Source organism: Gorilla gorilla, chromosome 18 (assembly GCF_029281585.2).
Source record: "Gorilla gorilla gorilla isolate KB3781 chromosome 18, NHGRI_mGorGor1-v2.1_pri, whole genome shotgun sequence".
In the NCBI taxonomy this organism is placed as follows: Eukaryota; Metazoa; Chordata; class Mammalia; order Primates; family Hominidae; genus Gorilla; species Gorilla gorilla.
Window position 1 is genome coordinate 5,114,807 of NC_073242.2, and position 18,148 is coordinate 5,132,954.

General features: G+C 62.8%; 2 protein-coding genes across 8 annotated transcripts in view; one reads left to right on the plus strand and one right to left on the minus strand.

The window, feature by feature from the left end:
• TELO2 (telomere maintenance 2) lies at positions 1-17,344 on the plus strand. Of its 2 annotated transcripts, none has more exons than XM_031002563.3 (21): positions 1-259; positions 900-1,269; positions 1,999-2,276; positions 3,688-3,756; positions 4,013-4,160; positions 5,878-5,980; positions 6,743-6,811; positions 6,994-7,135; positions 7,209-7,345; positions 8,083-8,162; positions 8,322-8,432; positions 8,704-8,792; positions 8,970-9,061; positions 9,304-9,420; positions 9,590-9,661; positions 12,358-12,549; positions 13,192-13,283; positions 13,906-14,005; positions 14,260-14,324; positions 14,537-14,652; positions 16,743-17,344. In XM_031002563.3, exons 2-21 carry the CDS (start codon positions 935-937, stop codon positions 16,847-16,849), a joined length of 2,514 nt encoding a protein of 837 aa, XP_030858423.3. In that variant the 5' UTR covers positions 1-259; positions 900-934; the 3' UTR covers positions 16,850-17,344. The 2 variants fall into 2 exon arrangements, with proteins under 2 accessions (XP_030858423.3, XP_055220879.2); XM_055364904.2 differs by having other exon boundaries at positions 19-259; positions 6,743-6,805; positions 6,988-7,135.
• The window catches only part of IFT140 (intraflagellar transport 140), a 99,045-nt gene continuing 98,213 nt past the window's right edge, over positions 17,317-18,148 (minus strand). For all 6 annotated transcript variants that reach the window (XM_055364901.2, XM_055364902.2, XM_004056950.5 and 3 more), the window contains one exon: positions 17,317-18,040. In XM_055364901.2, the coding sequence (XP_055220876.2) occupies positions 17,834-18,040 (207 nt within the window). In that variant the 3' untranslated portion in view covers positions 17,317-17,833. The remainder of the gene's footprint in view (positions 18,041-18,148) is intronic.

Sequence of the window (18,148 nt, forward strand, 5' to 3'; positions counted from 1 at the left end):
GCGCAGCGCAGGCGCAGATGCGCCCTCCCGCCTGGCGTCTTCCGCAGATTCGCGCTGAGAGGCCCGCGGAGACCCGCCCCAGAGGCTCAAAAAAACCCGCGGGAGCCTCGCCCGGACCCAGGAACTCGTGCTCGGGGCCAACCGGCTGGGCCGCGATCGCGTTTCGTCCGGGGCCGCGGCGGCCGTGGGGAATCGGCTGCAGCGAATCGGTGGCGCGCGGGGCCTGAGCGCGCTGCAGTCACCCGGGAGCCGGGTCCAGGTCGTGTTGGGGGTCGGGGACCTGGGATCGGGGGTCCGGTTGGGTCGGGTTGGGCTCCAGGTCTGGTTGGGTCGGGTCCAGGTCGGGTAGGAGTCCGGTCGGGGTCCGGGTACAGGTCGGGGTCCGGGCCTGGATCGGGGGCGGGTCCGCGTGCGGCTCCTCTAGCCCCGAACCCGTGTTCCCCGTAAGCTGTTGGTTTCTAAGGGGCGGAGGAATGGCGATCGGAGCCACCCTTCACCGCTCAGGGAGCCGGGAGGGCCGGCAGCTCCCGCGGGCCGAGTTTCCCGCCTTGGGTGCGAGGACGCGTGGGGCCGCGCTGTGCCCGGGGAACACTCACCAGCATCCCTGGCCTCCACCTCCCTCTCGCGCCAGTGGCACTCCCGGTTGAAACAACTGAGAATGTCCCCTGGGCACAGTGGCCCGGGTTGAGACGCCCTGCAGTGGCTGGTAGCGTGGGGGTCGGAGCGGAGGAGCGAACTCTGGGTGGAAACCGGCAGGCACTGGAGGGGAAGGAGGCGGGACAGGGTTGGGTGGGACCAGGGTTGAGGGGTGTGGGGTCTCGGGGCGCTCACCGAGCGGCTTCCTGAGCGTGTGTGGATTATTTCCGTGCCCCAAGCTGAGTCCTGTGTCCATGTCACAGGTCGTCTTCCCGAACGCCCAGATCTGTCCTGCAGGATGGAGCCAGCACCCTCAGGGGTTCGACTCGCCGTCCGGGAAGCCATTCATGCCCTCTCGTCTTCGGAGGATGGCGGCCACATCTTCTGCACCCTGGAGTCCCTGAAGCGGTATCTCGGTGAGATGGAGCCTCCAGCGCTCCCGAGGGAGAAGGAGGAGTTTGCCTCGGCCCACTTCTCGCCTGTCCTCAGATGTCTTGCCAGCAGGCTGAGCCCGGCCTGGCTGGAGCTGCTGCCCGACGGCCGCCTGGAGGAGCTGTTGGCCAGCTTCTTCCTGGAGGGCCCGGCGGACCAAGCCTTCCTGGTGTTGATGGAGACCATCGAGGGTGCTGCGGGGTGAGTGGGCTGGGCCCATCCTGGGGTTGCCGGTAGCCTCAGAAGTGATGAGAGTGGCTTGAAGGACTGGACCAAGAGCCTTTCTAGTCCCTGTGAGGGGCTAGAGAGAGAGCCTGCTCCTGGCTGAACCCCTGAACAGAAGAAGCGGTCTGTGTCAGTCTCCTTTGCGACGGGAGGTACCTGCCGTGTCTCACAAAGTCCCTCGCTTGCTCCCCGTCCGGCTGTGTCAGAGAGGGATGGGGTGGGAGTGTTCACATCCCAGGCGGCAGAGGCAGCCCGTCAGCTGGGGACGTTCCAGGTTTTGCAGGGAAGCACAGCTGTCATCACTGACACGTGTCCCATGTGGACTCCCAGCCCCAGCCGGCTCCCAGGCTCAGCCTCAGATCACACTGCAGTCCTTGCCAGGACACTGCATCTTGAGAAGCTGGGTTTTCAGAGGTTGCTGTGATCAAAGCAAGCACTGAGTTATCCGCGTCAGCAGCAGGGGAGGGGTGTCCAGTGAGACTCCAGGTTGGGGAAGCCGCTCAGGGCCCCGAGAGCTCTCACACAGTAATTGCAGTTATTTCGGAATGGATTAACAGATTTTCCCATCCGGCTTGTGGTTTTGGACTTCACGCTGGTTATGTTGTTGAGGCTGCCCGTGTAATCCGGGCTGCTGGTTCCTTGTGGCAGGAAGGGGGCCCCGAGGATGGGGGTTGGGGGCTCTGCCCAACACGCCCGTATCTTCAGCCCCAGCTTCCGGCTGATGAAGATGGCGCGGCTGCTGGCCAGATTCCTGCGCGAGGGCCGGCTGGCAGTGCTGATGGAGGCGCAGTGTCGGCAGCAGACGCAGCCCGGCTTCATCCTGCTCCGGGAGACGCTGCTGGGCAAGGTGGTGGCCCTGCCCGATCACCTGGGCAACCGCCTGCAGCAGGAGAACTTGGCCGAGTTCTTCCCCCAGAACTACTTCCGCCTGCTCGGCGAGGAGGTTGTCCGGGTGCTGCAGGCGGTTGTGGACTCTCTCCAAGGTGAGGCCCTACCTCGGGGAACCCCTTTGCCACCCATCTTCTTGGGTCCTCGTCCCCTGCCACCCTCTGGTGCCTCACGTCCTCTGGAGACTTTGGAGTCTCTGGTTGATGCCGTCAGGCAGGTGGGGATGTCCCTGTCCCGCACAGTAGTGACCGGAAGGGCTCATCCGCTGTGGGCTGAAGTCCGCTGCCCTCCACGCGGGCTTCTCTTGTCCCTGCAGTCCCTTGGGTTTCCAGGGCCCAACTGTGCTGTGGTGGCCAGGTGGGGGATCTCGAGGTGCTCAGGTCTGGAGGCAGACGCTGGCGGTGCCCTGGAGAGTAGGTGCTGTGGGAACGGCCTTGCCCGCTGCTGGGCTGCAGGGCCCCGTGAGCGCCCACGCTCGCTCTGTTTTCCCTGGGGCGTCAGATGGCGGCTGCCCCGAGTGTGCGTTTCACTAGCGAGAAGGAGGCTGGGCCGGGGGCCTGCACAGCACCCGGAGCGTCTGCCTCTCCCTGCAGGGTGACCCCTTCCTTCTCTTGCCTTTCCCGAGCTCCAGGCGGCAGCTCAGACGCAGGTCGAGCACCTGGGTCCGGACTCCACCCTCCACATGCTGCCCCGACCTCGTTCTGAAACTCCCTCCCTCGCTCAGGGGCACCCTGGGGTCCTGGAGCAGCTCGGCGCCCCATCAGAGCCCAAGAGGAAGCCAGGCCCCTCGAGTCCCTGCGTGGGGCCTGTGTGGCCCAAGCCCCCTCGCCTCACCTGGGGGTTCCTGCAGCAACCTCCCGAGCCCCTCCTGTCTTTTCCGAACGTAGCCCTAGGCTTGCAGCTGTTGCTGTGCGTGGGCCCATGTGTTAGGAGGCTTTGGGAACATCTCGGACACACGTGGAATGCGGCTTTTTCACGCGTTCGGGGTTGGCTGGGGCCGTCCTGGTCCCCACGCGGCTCTGTGCTTGCCGCTCCCCTGCGTCCCAGCTCTTCTGTGGGGCTGGTACAGCCCGGCCCCTCCTGGTTCCCCACATTCCCTGGCGTGCGCTCCTTCCCTGTGGGCGGCCTTGGTGGTGGTGCTGCTCCAGGGTCTCATGCCCGGCTCAGGGCCCAGGCCTACCCTGCGTGACTGACCCAACTTGGCCGGGCCCTATTGATGCTTTCTCTCCTTCCTCGGCAACATCATACCCGTCCCGACCTCCTACACCATCGTGACGATTAAGTGGGCTAAGATGGGTGAAGGTTTGAAAGGACTGTGATTTGCTTGTCAAGTTTCACGCACTCCTGTTCAGATTTGCTGGGTAGGCTGATGGGCACCAGCCGTTGTTTTGAGTGAGTTTTGCTGTCAGTTGGAGTCTGCCTGACCGAGAGCAGCTCTCCCCACACCTAGATGTTCTTTTGTGCCTTCCTGCCGGCCTCCTCATCAGGCCTCCCTTTCTGTCCCAGGTGGCCTGGATTCCTCCGTGTCCTTCGTGTCTCAGGTCCTCGGGAAAGCCTGTGTCCACGGGAGGCAGCGTGAGTAGAGCAGTGCCTTCCTGCCCGTCCTGCCCCGACCCTCACAGCCCGTCAGCCTTCTGCAGAAGGCCGAGAATCCCTCCTGACCCTGGCCCTCTGTGGGGTCCCCTTGCCCGGTCCTGTCCTGGGCCCCTGGGATCTGGGGCTCAGCTGTGCTGACTGGGGAGCTGTGGGGCTGTCCTTGCTGGACCCACACAGCCCCAGACACCAGGTGGGTGCAGCTCCCCAGGCTCAGGTCCTCTGTCTGTCCCCTCAGAGGAGATCCTGGGCGTGCTGGTGCCCCGGCTGGCAGTGCTCACCCAGGGCAGCTACCTGCACCAGCGCGTCTGCTGGCGCCTGGTGGAGCAAGTGCCGGACCGGGCCATGGAGGCCGTGCTGACCGGGCTGGTGGAGGCCGCGCCGGGGTAAGCAGCCAGGCTCTCCTCCAGCTGCATTGGCTTCTGGGGGTCTGGACCCCCAGAGGCTGCCATTCCTTCATGCTACTTCTCCTGGGCGCCGTGCTGCAGCTGGCACCCCCATGTAGGTGCCACAGGGTGTGGGTGGTGCCCTCTCAGTTCCTGCACGTGCTGATGGTGACCTCTGCATCAGAGGGTCCCTTTCTCTTATGAAATAGCATCGATGCTGTGAACAGCCCACACCGTAAAGGCGCCTGTACCTTGGGCCATCCACCCGTCCTGCGCCTGTGGTCCCCCTCGTACACGTGTGCGCCATGTCCAGGCTCTGACATGGTGATGGGCGGTGACTCACTTCCCCACGTCTTTGTGCAGGAGAATCAAGGTTGCATTTCTGGAAGCAGGACTGCCGGCCATTTACCCCCACAAACCCTGCCAGCTCGCCTGCCTCAGACGTCTCCCCTCCCCAGAACGTGTGCAAGGACATGCCTGTCTCTGCCCAAAGTGTTTCCTCCTCTTTTTTTTTTTTCTTTTTGAGATGGAGTCTCGCTCTGTCACCCAGGCTGGACTGCAACGGTGCAATCGGCTCACTGCAACCTCCGTCTCCTGGGTTCAAGTGATTCTCCTGCCTCAGCCTCCTGAGTAGCTGGGACTACAGGCGCCCGCCACCACACCCGGCTAATTTTTGTATTTTTAGTATAGACGGGGTTTCGCCATGTTGACCAGGCTGGTGTTGAACTCCTGGCCTCAAGCAATCCACCCACCTCGGCTTCCCAAAGTGTTGGGATTATAGGTGTGAGCCCCCGCACCCGGCTGACTTTGCATTCTTGATTCTGGGTGAGGGTGTGTGTGTTTAAGGCATTTGTATTCTTTTTCTGTGAACTATATAATCATATAATCACATTCTATTTTATAGTTTGTTTTGTTGTTGTTGTTGGGGGGGATTGTTTTCAGAGACAGGATCTTGCTCTGTCTCCCAGGCTGCAGTGCAGTGGTGTGATTATAGCTCACTGCAGCCTCGACCTCCTGGGCTCCAGCGATCTTCCCACCTCAGCATCCTGAGTAGCGGGAACATAGGTGCACGCTATCATACCCAGCTAATTTTTAAATTTTTTGTAGCGACAGGGCCCACTTTGTTGCCCAGGCTGGTCTCAAACTCCTGGCCTTAAGTGATCCTCCTGCCTTGGCCTCCCAAATGTTTTTTTAACCGTTATTTCTTTGTGTGGAATTTTAAGTGATAAATGAGGGAGAAATCCAGCCATATCTGTTTCCACACTGGCTGGAGAGACTTGTGGGGCTCTTTCTGGAGACCCATAACCTCTCACTGGGAGGACTCTTTCAGTCTAGACCAGGGGTCTACAGGCTACTTGGACAAAATTTGGCCCGCTGCGTGTTTTTGTAAATAAATTTTTTTTGGCGCTGTCAAAGGAGGCCGTCGAGGGCGGACCCGCCTCCGCCTGGGCTGGGGTGCAGGGAAGGAGGCTGTCGGGGGTGGACCCGCCTCCGCCCAGGCTGCGGTGCACGCGCTCTCTGGGTTGTGGCATTTATGCCCCAGAGAAGGGACGATGAAGGCCCAGCTCAGGCCGTCGGAGGATGGAACCAGAGGCTCGTGGCTAGGAATTGGCAGGCCGGGAGTCAGGCCGCTGTCTGTGGGCATCGGAGTTCACGCTCTCGCTCCTCCCTGTCTCCAGGCTGGCTTGCAGCTCTGGCCCCTGACTCTGTCTTGCAGGCCTGAGGTCCTTTCGAGACTGCTGGGGAACCTGGTGGTGAAGAACAAGAAGGCCCAGTTTGTGATGACCCGGAAGCTTCTGTTCTTACAGTCCCGGCTCACGGTGAGGATGCCACGGAGGGTGCAGGCTGCTAGCTGCCCCATCACAGCAAGAATGGCTGCAAAACATGGGGTCGGAGGGGTGTCTGCTGCCTGGGAGACCCTGCCTGTGATTTGGCGGTGGCTGGCAGGAGTTGGCGAGGCAGTGGGTGCCTCCCTGCCCTGATGACAGGCCCTGCTGTGACGGCTCTGAGTGAGGGCTTCTCATGTCTCAATCTTCTAGACTCCCAAGAAGCCACCCGCCCTAGCTGCGTTCTGTGCCAGGGGCCTGAGGGGGTGGGGTGGGGTGGGTGGGGGATAGGTGAGGACACAGAGGAGGTCGTGCATTTCCGGGACTTATGACGCCCGTCCCCATGGCCTGGAGCCTGGAGGGGGTGAGCCAGGTACCCTGAGCCCAGAGTGGGTGAGCTGGGTCCCCTGACTCCCGGCCACATCTTGCTTCACCCTCCTCCTTTGCTCACACGAGAACTTAAGATGGCGAGGCCCTGCCCCAGCACGGCAGCAGCTGCATCCTATGTTTTTATATGGAACCATTTTATCACGTTCAGTTCAAAGGAATAGAGGCGGGTGGGTCGCTTGAGCCCAGGGGGCAGCTTCTGCGGGAGGGGAGGGGTCCCGCATTCCAGGAGGCAGTGGCCGCCCCCATGCTTGTCCGTCTGCTGCCCTCAGTCTGGTCCCAGTCCTGGCATGGCTCTTGGCCTTGGGAGCCCCGGGCTGGCCAGGCGGCGGCCTCAGCCCAGTGGACAGGCATGTGCTTTTATTGCAGACGCCCATGCTGCAGAGCCTGCTGGGCCATCTGGCCATGGACAGCCAGCGGCGCCCGCTCCTGCTGCAGGTACGTGCCTCCTGGCTCTCCGTCCCTGCGAGGCCCTGGGAGAAGAGCCGTGCGGGGCTTACCTTTTGGGCGGCAGGGTGAGGCTGGCTGGGCTGGGGCGGAGCTCCCTCAGAGTGGCTGTGGGCCTGGCGGGGACAGGCCGGCCCCGAGCCCCATGCAGCGCTGGGCCATGCCACCTGCAGGTGCTGAAGGAACTGTTGGAGACGTGGGGCAGCAGCAGTGCCATCCGCCACACTCCCCTGCCGCAGCAGCGCCACGTCAGCAAGGCTGTCCTCATCTGCCTGGCGCACCTCGGGGAGCCAGAACTGCGGGACAGCCGGGATGGTGAGCGGGTGGTTTGGGCTCCCCCCGGCCTCGGGCGCCCCGAGGTGCTCAGGGGCCTGTCTGGTGCTTGCAGAACTGCTGGCCAGCATGATGGCGGGCGTGAAGTGCCGCCTGGACAGTAGCCTGCCCCCTGTGCGACGCCTGGGCATGATCGTGGCAGAGGTCGTTAGTGCCCGGATCCACCCCGAGGGGCCTCCCCTGAAATTCCAGGTGAGCGGGCCGTCCCCTCCACGTCCCCATGTGGCTGGCCCGGGTCTCCCGAGCGGCTGCCTCTCCAGCCCCAGGGTCACCGCCTCTTCCCGGGGTCCAGACTTGCGGAGCGTCCGTGTGGACTTCTCGCAGGGCTGAGGCTGGAAGCTGTGGCAGGTTCTCAGCCCTGAGCTCCTGGGGCCACACAGGGTCGGGTGAGCACAGGGCCCCCAGAAGGATTGCCTGGACACGTTCACAGACTCTCTCTAGACGGGGGCCCGAGGGAGGCTGGGGTTAAGGGGGCCACCCCCTGCGGTTTGTCCAGCCGGGGTTGCAGGGCAGCCAGGTCGCTCTGGGTCGGTGGCCGTGGGTGTCAGCCTCTCTGCTGCCTGCTGCCCGGTGTGGGCGGCTGCCTGGCCGTGGAGGAGCCCTGTCTGCCTTCAGGCTGTGGAGGTGACGGCCTGTCCTCTTATCTGCTGAGAACCTGGGATCTCTCTGGGGCATTGGCCTTGGGGGAGGCCCAGCTCCTTCGAGAGGGGCCACGGCCCCTCAGCTTTGAGCACTCCCAGTGCTACCCTTGGCCTGAGGTGGAATCTTAGAAAGTCGCTTTTAAAAAGACACCTGGCTATCCAGGGCCCAGCCACTGAGTGAGACCGGGCTGCGAGGGAGGCCGCAGTGGGGAGTGGCTCCCGTGGCTCCGTCTCGGGGAGGGGCGCTGCAGCCTGGCGGATGCCGCTGAGCCTGCTCCCCTGCTGTAGTACGAAGAGGATGAACTGAGCCTCGAGCTGCTGGCCTTGGCCTCCCCCCAGCCTGCAGGTGACGGCGCCTCGGAGGCGGGGTGAGGGTCTCTGCCCCCCGGGACCCCACCGCGTGCACATCTTACTGCTCTGGATTCCGCCGCCGGGATGGGAGGGGGGAAACCCTTTCTGTCCTGTGAGTCCTGAGACCAGAGGCTCGAGGGGCCCCTAAAGGATTTTTGTTCCTTGTTTCCTTAAAGCACGTCCCTCGTTCCAGCCACGGCAGAGCCCCCTGCAGAGACCCCCGCAGAGATTGTGGATGGCGGCGTCCCCCAAGCACAGCTGGCGGGCTCTGACTCGGACCTGGACAGGTAGGGGCTCTGCCACCCCAGTGGGCAGCGTGCAGGAGGCCGGGAGGCGAACCCCTCACACTCCAAGCTGCGGCCCCGTGGGGGGCTCCCTGCCTGCTCCGTGCTTCTTCTCTTTCGTCCTCATGTGAGGGCCCACAGCTCCCAGCTCCACCGTAGGTGCAGGGGCTGAGGCGTGAGCTCCGCATCTTGGGGAGGAGAGGGGCTGGCTCTGCCGTTGGGCACTTCCTGTCACAGGCCATGGGCTGTTCGTGTCTGCTTTGCTCTCCCACAGCGATGATGAGTTTGTCCCCTACGACATGTCGGGGGACAGAGAGCTGAAGAGCAGCAAGGCTCCTGCCTACGTCCGGGACTGCGTGGAAGGTGGGCACGGGCCCCTGGAGGGCCTTGCTGGGCTGGGCATGGGTCTCGCTCACAGCCTGGTTCTGCCTCAAGGGGCCACCAGGAAGCCCTGGGCCCGGGGTGCCGACCGTGCTGATGGCTCTCATGGGTTCAGGGTCAGGGCTGAGGCTGACCGAGGCCTGTCTGGGTTCTGAGCAGCCCTGACCACGTCTGAGGACGTAGAGCGCTGGGAGGCGGCCCTGCGGGCCCTTGAGGGCCTGGTCTACAGGAGCCCCACAGCCACTCGGGAGGTGAGTGGGGGGCGGGAGTGGGTGGGGAGGCCCAAGATGGTAGCTCCCCCAATGCCATCTGTGTCCTGGCCACTGAGGGTGACATATGGCTCCCGTGTGTGACAGGGCTGCTGCCTCTCCCGGGGGGCCTACGGCCTGGGGCCTCTGCTGGGGTGGGTGGCTCAGGCCCTGTGAGCCTCGGTGAGGCCTCAGGGTGGGCGGCTGGGTCCGACAGGTTTCCCAGCCCTAACCCCTGCGTGCAGGTGAGCGTGGAGCTGGCCAAGGTGCTTCTGCATCTGGAGGAGAAGACCTGTGTGGTGGGATTTGCAGGGCTGCGCCAGAGAGCCCTGGTGGCTGTCACGGTCACAGACCCGGCCCCGGTGAGTTCCCGCACCCGTGGCCCTGGCCAGTGCAGGCACAGCGGGAAGCATTGGGAGCTGCGGTGCCTGAGGCTCGGTCCCGTGCTGGAGCTGGCTGTGAGGTGCGCGGAGGTCGCTCCGGGCGGCCCTCGGGTCCCGGACCACAGCAGCCTCTCCCCTGTGTCCTCAGGTGGCCGACTATCTGACCTCGCAGTTCTATGCCCTCAACTACAGCCTCCGGCAGCGCATGGACATCCTGGACGTAAGTGCCTCCTGGGCCTCAGTCCCCCTGGTCTGGCCCAAGCTGCCCTGAGGTGGGGCTGCCAAAACCTGGGTCTCCTTGTTGCTGGGCCCCAGGGGCTCGTGCAGGCCTGTCCACTGCCTTTGTGAGTGTGTGACCCGGCAGGACTCAGCAGTGGGGGAGTCAGGGCTCCTGGGGCAGAGAGTTCTGTTTGTTTAAAATAACAGCTTTACTGATATAATTCACACGCCATAAAATTCACCACTTTAGGATAAAATGTGTGCTGCGCAGGTGAGGGAATATTATTTAGCAATGAAAAAGAAAAATTTGAATCCCAGCACTGGAAGGCTGAGGCGGGAGGATCGCTGGAGCCCAGGAGTTCGAGACCAGCTTGGGCACCACAATGAGACTCCATCTCTATCAGCCAAGTGTGGTGGCGGGCGACTGTGGTCCCAGTTACTCGGGAGGCTGGGGTGGGAGGATCCCTTGAACCCAGGAGGTGGAGGCTGCAGTGGAGCTGTTTGCGGCACCGCACTCCTGTGTGGGTGATAGAGGGAGACACTGTCTCAAAGATAATTCGACTCTGATACGCACTGCCACATGATGAGCCTTGAGAACATTTAGTTAAAGCAGCCCCAGGGCCTGTATATCGTTCGATTTCACTTAAGCGAGCCGTCCAGAGGAGCTAGTTCACGGAGAGCGGACGGGGCTGCCAGGGCTTGGGGAGGGGATGTGGAGTGAGGGTTTCATGGGGACACTTTCAGCTTGGGAAGGCAAAAGAGTTCTGGCGAGGGCGGAGGTGATGGTTGCCCATCATGAACGTACTTCTTAATGCCACGGAACTGTACAGTTAAAGACGGGGAAAACGGGCTGGGCGCGGCGGCTCATGCCTGTCACCCCAGTGCTGTGGGAGACGAGAGTGGGAGGATTGCTCAAGCCCAGGAGTTTGAGATCAACCCGGTCAACATAGCAAGACCCTGTCATCTCCACCAGAAGAAAATTAGCCGGGAGTGGTGGCGCCTGTGGTCCCTGCTACTCTTGAGGCTGAGGCAGGAGGATGGCTTGAGCCCAGAGGTTGAGGCTGTCATGAGCCGTGATGGCACCACTGCCCTGCAGCCTGGGCAATAGAGCAAGACTCTGTCTCTTTAAAAAAAAAAAAAAAAAAAAAGCAGCGGGCCACGGCGGCTCACGCCTGTAATCCCAGCACTTTGGGAGGCTAAGCCAGGTGGATCATGAGGTCAGGAGTTCAAGACCAGCCTCGCCAACATGGTGAAATCCTGTTTCTACTAAAAACACAAAAAATTAGCTGGGCATGGCGGTGCATTCCTGTAGTCCCAGTTACGTGGGAGGCTGAGGCAGGAGGATCGCTTGAACCCGGGAGGCAGAGGTTCTGGTGAGTCGATATTGTTCCACTGCACTCCAGCCTGGGTGACAGAGCAAGACTCAGTCTCAAAAAAAAAAACAAAGCGAGAGGCCGGGCACAGTGGCCCACGCCTGTAATCCCAGCACTTTGGGAGGCCAAGGCAGACGGATCACAAGGTCAGGAGGTGGAGACCATCCTGGCCAACACGGTGAAACCCTGTCTCTACTAAAAATACAAAAAAATTAGCCGGGCATTGTGGTGGGAGCCTGTAACCCGGCCACTAGGGAGGCTGAGGCAGGAGAATTGCTTGGACCTGGGAGGCGGAGGTTGTGGTGAGTCAAGATCGCGCCACTGCACTCCAGACTGGGCGACAGAGCGAGACTCCATCTCAAAAACAAAGAAAAAAAAAGAGGGGAGGGGTTAACGTGGTAAATCTTGTATATATTTTACCACAAGAAAGCAAGAAAGACTGAGAACATGAGAAACAACTCACCGTAACTGGTTTTTTTTTTTTTTTTTTTGAGACGGAGTCTTACTCTGTTGCCCAGGCTGGAGTGCAATGGCGCGATCTCGGCTCACTGCAAGCTCCACCTCCCAGGTTCACGCCATTCTCCTGCCTCAGCCTCCCTAGTGGCTGGGACTACAGGCGCCCGCCACCACGCCCGGCTAATTTTTTGTATTTTTAGTAGAGACGGGGTTTCACTGTGTTAGCCAGGATGGTCTTGATCTCCTGACCTCGTGATCCGCCCACCTTGGCCGTAACTGGTTTTAAGGTGCACACTTGGGTGGCGTTCGGAACATCCGCAGTGTCACGCAGCCGCCTCCTCTGTCTAGTCCCAGAGCGTCCTCATCACCCCAGAGGGAAACCCCATCCCTGTCAGCAGTCGCCCCGACCCTCCCAGCCTGGGAGCCTCTGGTCTGGCGCTGGCCTGTTGAGAAAGTGTCCTAGAGATGGAGGCGCACACGGGTCTTTGTTGCCTCCTCCTCTGCAATGTTCTGAGGTCCGCCCGCCCGTGGCACGTGCCACTGCAGTGTTGCTTTTGCTGTGAGGCCTACTTCCTGGGAGAAGGGCATGTGGCTCTGGCGTGGCGGGACTGCGTGGCTTTAGGATGAGGCTGCGCTCGGCCCTGGGCGTGTTCTCATCTCCTGGAGCACGGTGCCCACCTTCCCGCCTACCAAGGCACGGTCGCTGTGAGCTACGGGGAAGTGACTTTTCTCCTTGTTCCCAGAACACACCTTCTCCCAGGCTGGGAGGGCCCCCGGGCCCGTTTCTGGGGCTTTGGCTGATGACTTGACTCTTGGGAAATGTTCTTCCCTGGAGCGGTGGCGACGGCCCTGGGCCTGTCTCCTCCAGGTGCTGACTCTGGCTGCCCAGGAGCTGTCTAGGCCTGGGTGTCTCAGGAGGACTCCCCAACCTGGCTCCCCAAGTCCCAACACCCCGTGCCTGCCAGAGGCAGCCGTCTCTCAGCCTGGCAGTGCCGTGGCGTCCGACTGGCGGGTGGTGGTGGAGGAGCGGATCAGAAGCAAGACCCGGCGGCTGTCCAAGGTTAGTGGCGCCTGGTGAGCTCCTCACAGGCATGGGGACCGTGGGTGGGTGGGTGGGAAGGGCGGTCAGACACCTCCAGGCGCTGTCTCCAGCGAGGGGCGGCCACATTCGCTGGGGATGGTGCCTTTGCCGGGATTCCTGAAAGGCAGGGTCCGTGGTTTGCACCGAGGAACTGGATCTTGGCTGTAGGAGACCCAGACTGGGCTTGGGGACATGCTAAGTGACAGGTGTCCTGGTGGTGCTCTGTCCTCAGAGCCCATCTAGGCCAGGAGTGGTGTTGCTCCACCCGAGGATGTTTAGGGGCGTCTGGAGATGTTTTTGGTTGTCGCTGGGGGTGGGTTGGAGGCCGCGGCGGCATCCTGCAGTGCCCAGGGCGGCCTCCCCAGGACGCTCCTCCAGCCTTGAATGTCCTGCCTGCAAGTTCGGGAACGCCTGGAGTCTGCTGTCCAGGCATTGGCCGCGGAGCCTGAGTCCCGTCACCAACCCCGCGGGGCCTGGGAGCTGGGCGGGGCCGGAAGAGTAGCCCAGGGAGGCAAGGCGAGGCTGGGGTCTACGCTGCTTTGTGGAATCCTCTCGGGCTGGAGGTGCCGTGCCCGCTGCCCAAGCCTGCACCTCCGTGATCGCTGTAGTTGTGTCTGGCAGGGTGGCCCGAGGCAGGGCCCGGCAGGCAGCCCCAGCAGATTCAGCTCCGTGGCCGGCCACTTCTTCTTCCCCCTCCTTCAGCGCTTTGACAGGTGAGTGGGTTTTCCGTGGGCCTGTGGACGTGGGGGACAGGGACCCTGGACGTACCACTGTGGCCAAGAAGTTCGGGCTGGGATCTGAGTGGGTTTCGGTGTGAACAGGGTCGTGCTTTGCTGTGGCTTTTTGTAAGCCTGTGTTGAGTGGCAGGGAGCGTCCCACAAGGTTCCTCTGTGGTTGAGCTTTTCCATGAGGCACCGGGCATCTGCTCCGATGCTGGGCTTGTGGCATGGCCGGCGGTGCCGCCCGCACGTGCCCGACGCCATCACCTGCTGGGCCCTGCTCGCCTCCTCCTGCCTCAGCCGGCGCTGCACTGGCCCCACGTTCAGGGCGTGAGGCTCTCGAGATGGCAGAGAAGTGTGGGGCCTGGGTTGTGGTGCAGCAGAGGTGGGGGTCTCGGCGCTGGGAACTCCTGGCCCAGGTGGACTTGTGCCAGACAGCCCTGCAGGGGGAGTGGGCACCCGGAAATGTCTGCTCCTACGGTCTCGGTGCAGGCAAGGCGGTGGGCACGGGAGGAGGGGCTGTGTGGGGCTCCCTCGGTCTCCTACGGTGGCCCAGGAGGTTGGGGACCTGGCCCTGAGGCGCCCACTGCACCTTGGGCTCCATCCTGTGCTCTAGGCCTCTGGTGACCTTCGACCTCTTGGGAGAAGACCAGCTGGTTCTCGGAAGGCTGGCGCACACCTTAGGGGCCCTGATGTGCCTGGCTGTTAACACCACGGTGAGCCGGGAGAGGTTGCCAGGCGCCGGCCTGTGCTGCCCGTGAATCAGGAGCGCTCCTCAGCCTCACCTGTGCCCAGAGATGGGTGTCTGAGGGAGGCGCTGCCTGTGTGGGCCCCCGGGCAGCGGGAGCATCCCCTCGGCTGTCAGGCGGGCCCTGTCCCTGCTGCTGCCCAGCAGCGGAAGCCACCCATGGGTGCTGGGATGTGGGGACGGCGTCGGGACCCCACTGACTGTCCCTCTGCTGGTGTCCAGGTGGCTGTGGCCATGGGCAAGGCCCTGCTGGAATTCGTGTGGGCCCTTCGCTTCCACGTCGATGCGTGAGTGGCCTGTGGGGCTGGGCCAGGCCAGGGGTCTTATTGTGGGGGCCCCGTGGAGCCTCGAGGTGGCTGACAGGCAGCCTGACCTGGTACTTCCCAAATAGGAAGTGTGCCAGGCAGGGCCGCAGCGTGGGTGCTCTGCCACACTGAGGGGAGTGGGAGGTCTGGGGTGTGGTCCCTGCCGAGCTCAGCCCCCGCCTTCTTGCCGGCAGCTACGTGCGCCAGGGGCTGTTGTCAGCCGTCTCCTCCGTCCTGCTCAGCGTGCCTGCCGCGCGCCTGCTGGAGGACCTGCTGGACGAGCTGTTGGAAGCCCGGTCCTGGCTGGCGGGTGAGTGTCGGCCCGGGGTGTGTGTGTGAGATGTGTGTCGGCCCGGGGTGTGTGTGTGTGTGTGTGTGTGTGTATGTGTGTGATGTGTGTGTGTGTGTGATGTGAGATGTGTGTCGGCCCGGGGTGTGTGTGTGTGTGTGTGTGATGTGAGATGTGTGTCGGCCCGGGGTGTGTGTGTGTGTGTGTGTGTGTGTGTGTGTGTGTTGCAGCTCCTGCAGGCCAGGCTGCCGTGACTCCTTGGGACCCACACAGGCAGAGTGTGCAGGCCGGAGGTGCAGCCACCCCAGCACTGGCCGTTTCCCTCCTTTGGTCCTGATCCTGGACCCTGTTGGGGTCCCTCTGTGACCCCGCCCGCCCGCCTCCCTGGGCCCCTCCGGCAGGTGCAGTCCTGGCACCTTTTTTGTTTGTTTTTTAGACAGAGTCTTGCTCTGTCGCCCAGACTGGAGTGCAGTGGCGCAATCTTGGCTCACTGCAATATCTGCCTCCTGGGTTCAAGCAATTCTCCTGCCTCAGCCTCCTGAGTAGCTGGGATTACAGGTGCCCACCACTGCGCCCAGCCAATTTTTGTATTTTTAGTAGAGACGGGATTTCACCATGTTGGTCAGGATGGTCTCAATCTCCTGACCTCGTGATCCACCCGCCTCAGCCTCCCAAAGTGCTGGGATTACAGGCGTGAGCCACCGTGCCCGGCCAGTCCCAGCACCTTTTGTTGTTTGCTGGCCTTTGTGGTCCAGTGGTTGGTTTGTGGGGCCCTTAGGGTGGCTTCGTGGATACCGCCTCGGTTTCCACGTTTGTCAGGAGGGTCCCAGGTGATATGGGTCCTTCCCAGGGACTTGTGCTCAGACCTCTGTGCTCGGGGACGCTGGGGATGCGTTTGGTGAGGCCACCTTTCCTTTCCCGTGGGGCTGGGCTGTGTGCCTCTTCTGCCCCAGCCATCTCCCCTCTCCCCACCTGGGCGCAGTGCCAGCCTGCTGGGTGTGAACGGGTGTTTCCCACGGGGAGTGGAGCCAACGAGTCCCCGGGGACAGGCTGAAGAGCAGGGCACGGTACCGATGGACACGGGAAGGGCAGGCCCAGCTCTGCCCTGTCCCTTCCCAGGACCTGTGCTCAGGGTGGCCGTGAATGTCTTCCCACGGAGCAGCTGGAGGGTCCTGGGCCCAAAGTGCGGGGAGTGCTGTGCTGGGCTTTGCTTCTTTCAAGGGGGGTGAGGCCCCCCAGACACCAGTCCCTTGGAGCTGCTGCCCAGCCCCTCCTCAGCACGCTGTCGCCCACTCGCCCTGCCTGGAGGAGGAGAGGTTCCCCTTTGGCCAGTGGAGCCACTGACGGGGCTGGGTGGGCGGGCACATTCCCTGCAGTTCCTGGCCCACCTCCTTCCCCAGAGACTCGGTGCCTGCGACGTCATCATCTGGGGGCCTTGGGGGCCTGAAGCACCAGGAGGAGATGGGGGCCCTGTCCCTTAGCCGATCCCTTTCCACTCAGGGCTGGCGAGGTCCCAACAGGGTGTTCTCCTTTCACAGGCACCTCCCACAAGGGTCTGCAGGTGCCTCCTCACCCTGCGATTCTAGCCCAGTCTGGGGAGGAGCTGTGGCCAGCAGAGCCCCCCAGGGCTCCCCGGGGCCCCAGGCTACAGGAGGCCTTGGTGAGGGTCCCAGCACTGTGGGCAGCCAAGAGCTCTGGCAGTGTGCGGTCCCAGACACCCAAGAGGCCTCCCCACAGGCGGGTGGCACGCCCACCACCTGGATTCCTAGGGTCTTCCACCTCCGACCACAGCCCTTGTCTGCCGTCCAGCAAGGAGCAGGCCCTGATGGTGTTCCGGTGTTCCCGGGTTGTGTGCCCCACCCCAGGCCCCCTTCCCATGGCTGCCTGTCCCGCGGCTCAGGGCAGCCCTCCATGTACAGTGCTGCCTGCACAGAGCCTGTGGCATGCAGGCCCCAAGGCCTTGGGGAGAGTCCGGGCTCACTGCAGACCCGAGCCCCCTTTCTTCCATGGAGTCAGGCCTGGTGGGGCTGGTTCAGGCAGACTGAAGACAGGAGGAGAGAGAATACACCCTCCACGCTGCCTCAGCTTTGCTTGTCACTCTTGTCTGGCAGACGTGGCCGAGAAAGACCCGGACGAGGACTGCAGGACGCTGGCACTGAGGGCCCTGCTGCTTCTGCAGAGACTCAAGAACAGGCTCCTCCCACCCGCGTCTCCGTAGTCCCTGGAGGCCTCCCCAGGACCACCCCCGCCGACAGCAAGGAAGGCGGCTGAGCAGCGGCCTGGAGCAGCAGAGCCAGGCTTTGTAGCGAGGCCAGGTCTGTGGCCGCATCCGGTACAGAGAGTGCAGATGCAGGAAGGCCCGGCCTGCCGCTATTTATAGTGCAGCCAGTCTGCTAAAAATACACTGGGCCTGGGCACTGCCCGCCGGGACATGGCAGCCTGGACGTGGGGCTGGGGCTGTGGGTGCTGCTGGCGAGGTTGACTCTTCCAGTGAGGGCAGAACCAGGCTGGCAGGAGGGGAAGACGGTGTACCTGCTGCTCAGAGCCCCCAAGCAGGACAGAGCAGCTCTTGTCCCAGGTCCCTCGGGCTGAGTGCCGTGTCACCAGGAGAATAGTGCTCAGAGCCCAGGCAGGGTGTGTGGCTCCTGGATGGGCTCGTGGGGCGGGATGGGACAGGGCACGGGCTCTCAGAAAATAAACTACTTTATTGGAATTACAGGAGTGTTGGTGGCCGGTGGGCAGAGCCTAGCAGGGGGTGCAGCCGCCAAGGCCCGGGTGTCCCAGCTGTTGCTCAGGAGCCGTGGGCCCTGCAGGAGTGTGGGGAGGATATGATGTGTGGGGAGCAGGGGGGCAGGTGCCCCAGCCCTCCAGCTGCAGCTTCCTGAGGTTCTAGAAGTTTCTCAGGCTTTACAATGTGTAGTTGGGAGAATACGATGGAAGGGTGAACCCGACTCCCTTCAAAGGAATGAATCCAAAAATCTAGTGGAGCTGCTGGGCACCCAGAGGCAGGCGGGACAGAGCAAGGTGCAGACGGGTCACACCCTCCGCCGGCCCGGGCCGCTGCGTTCTCGCCCGGCTCTGTTGCATATTCCAACACAGACATGTTTTTTCCCAGCAAAAATGCTGGCTTTGCCGCAGCTGACGAAAAAATTCCAGAAGATGCCTTTCTGCAGCAGCACGCTGGTCCTGGGGCCCAGGCCCCTCAGGGGTCGTCATCTGCCTCTTCCACCACCTCCTCGTCCAGCTCCCTGGCGTCCTCCATGCTGTTGTGGTGGACCTGCTCGGGGACGGTGCGTGGCAGTGGGAGACCCAGCCCCTGGTGCACAGCGTCCACGGCCTGCGGGCTCACGTAGTAGGACATGTTGGCCAAGGGAAGCCGCCGCCGCATCTCCTCCAGGAATCTGTAGGCCTGGGGCAGAGGAGCAGACATTACTCAGCTTTCCTGAACAACCGGGCACGACCCTCTGCCTGCAGGCCAGGCACGTGCTGCTGCCCCTGGAAGCGGGTGGGGGTGCCT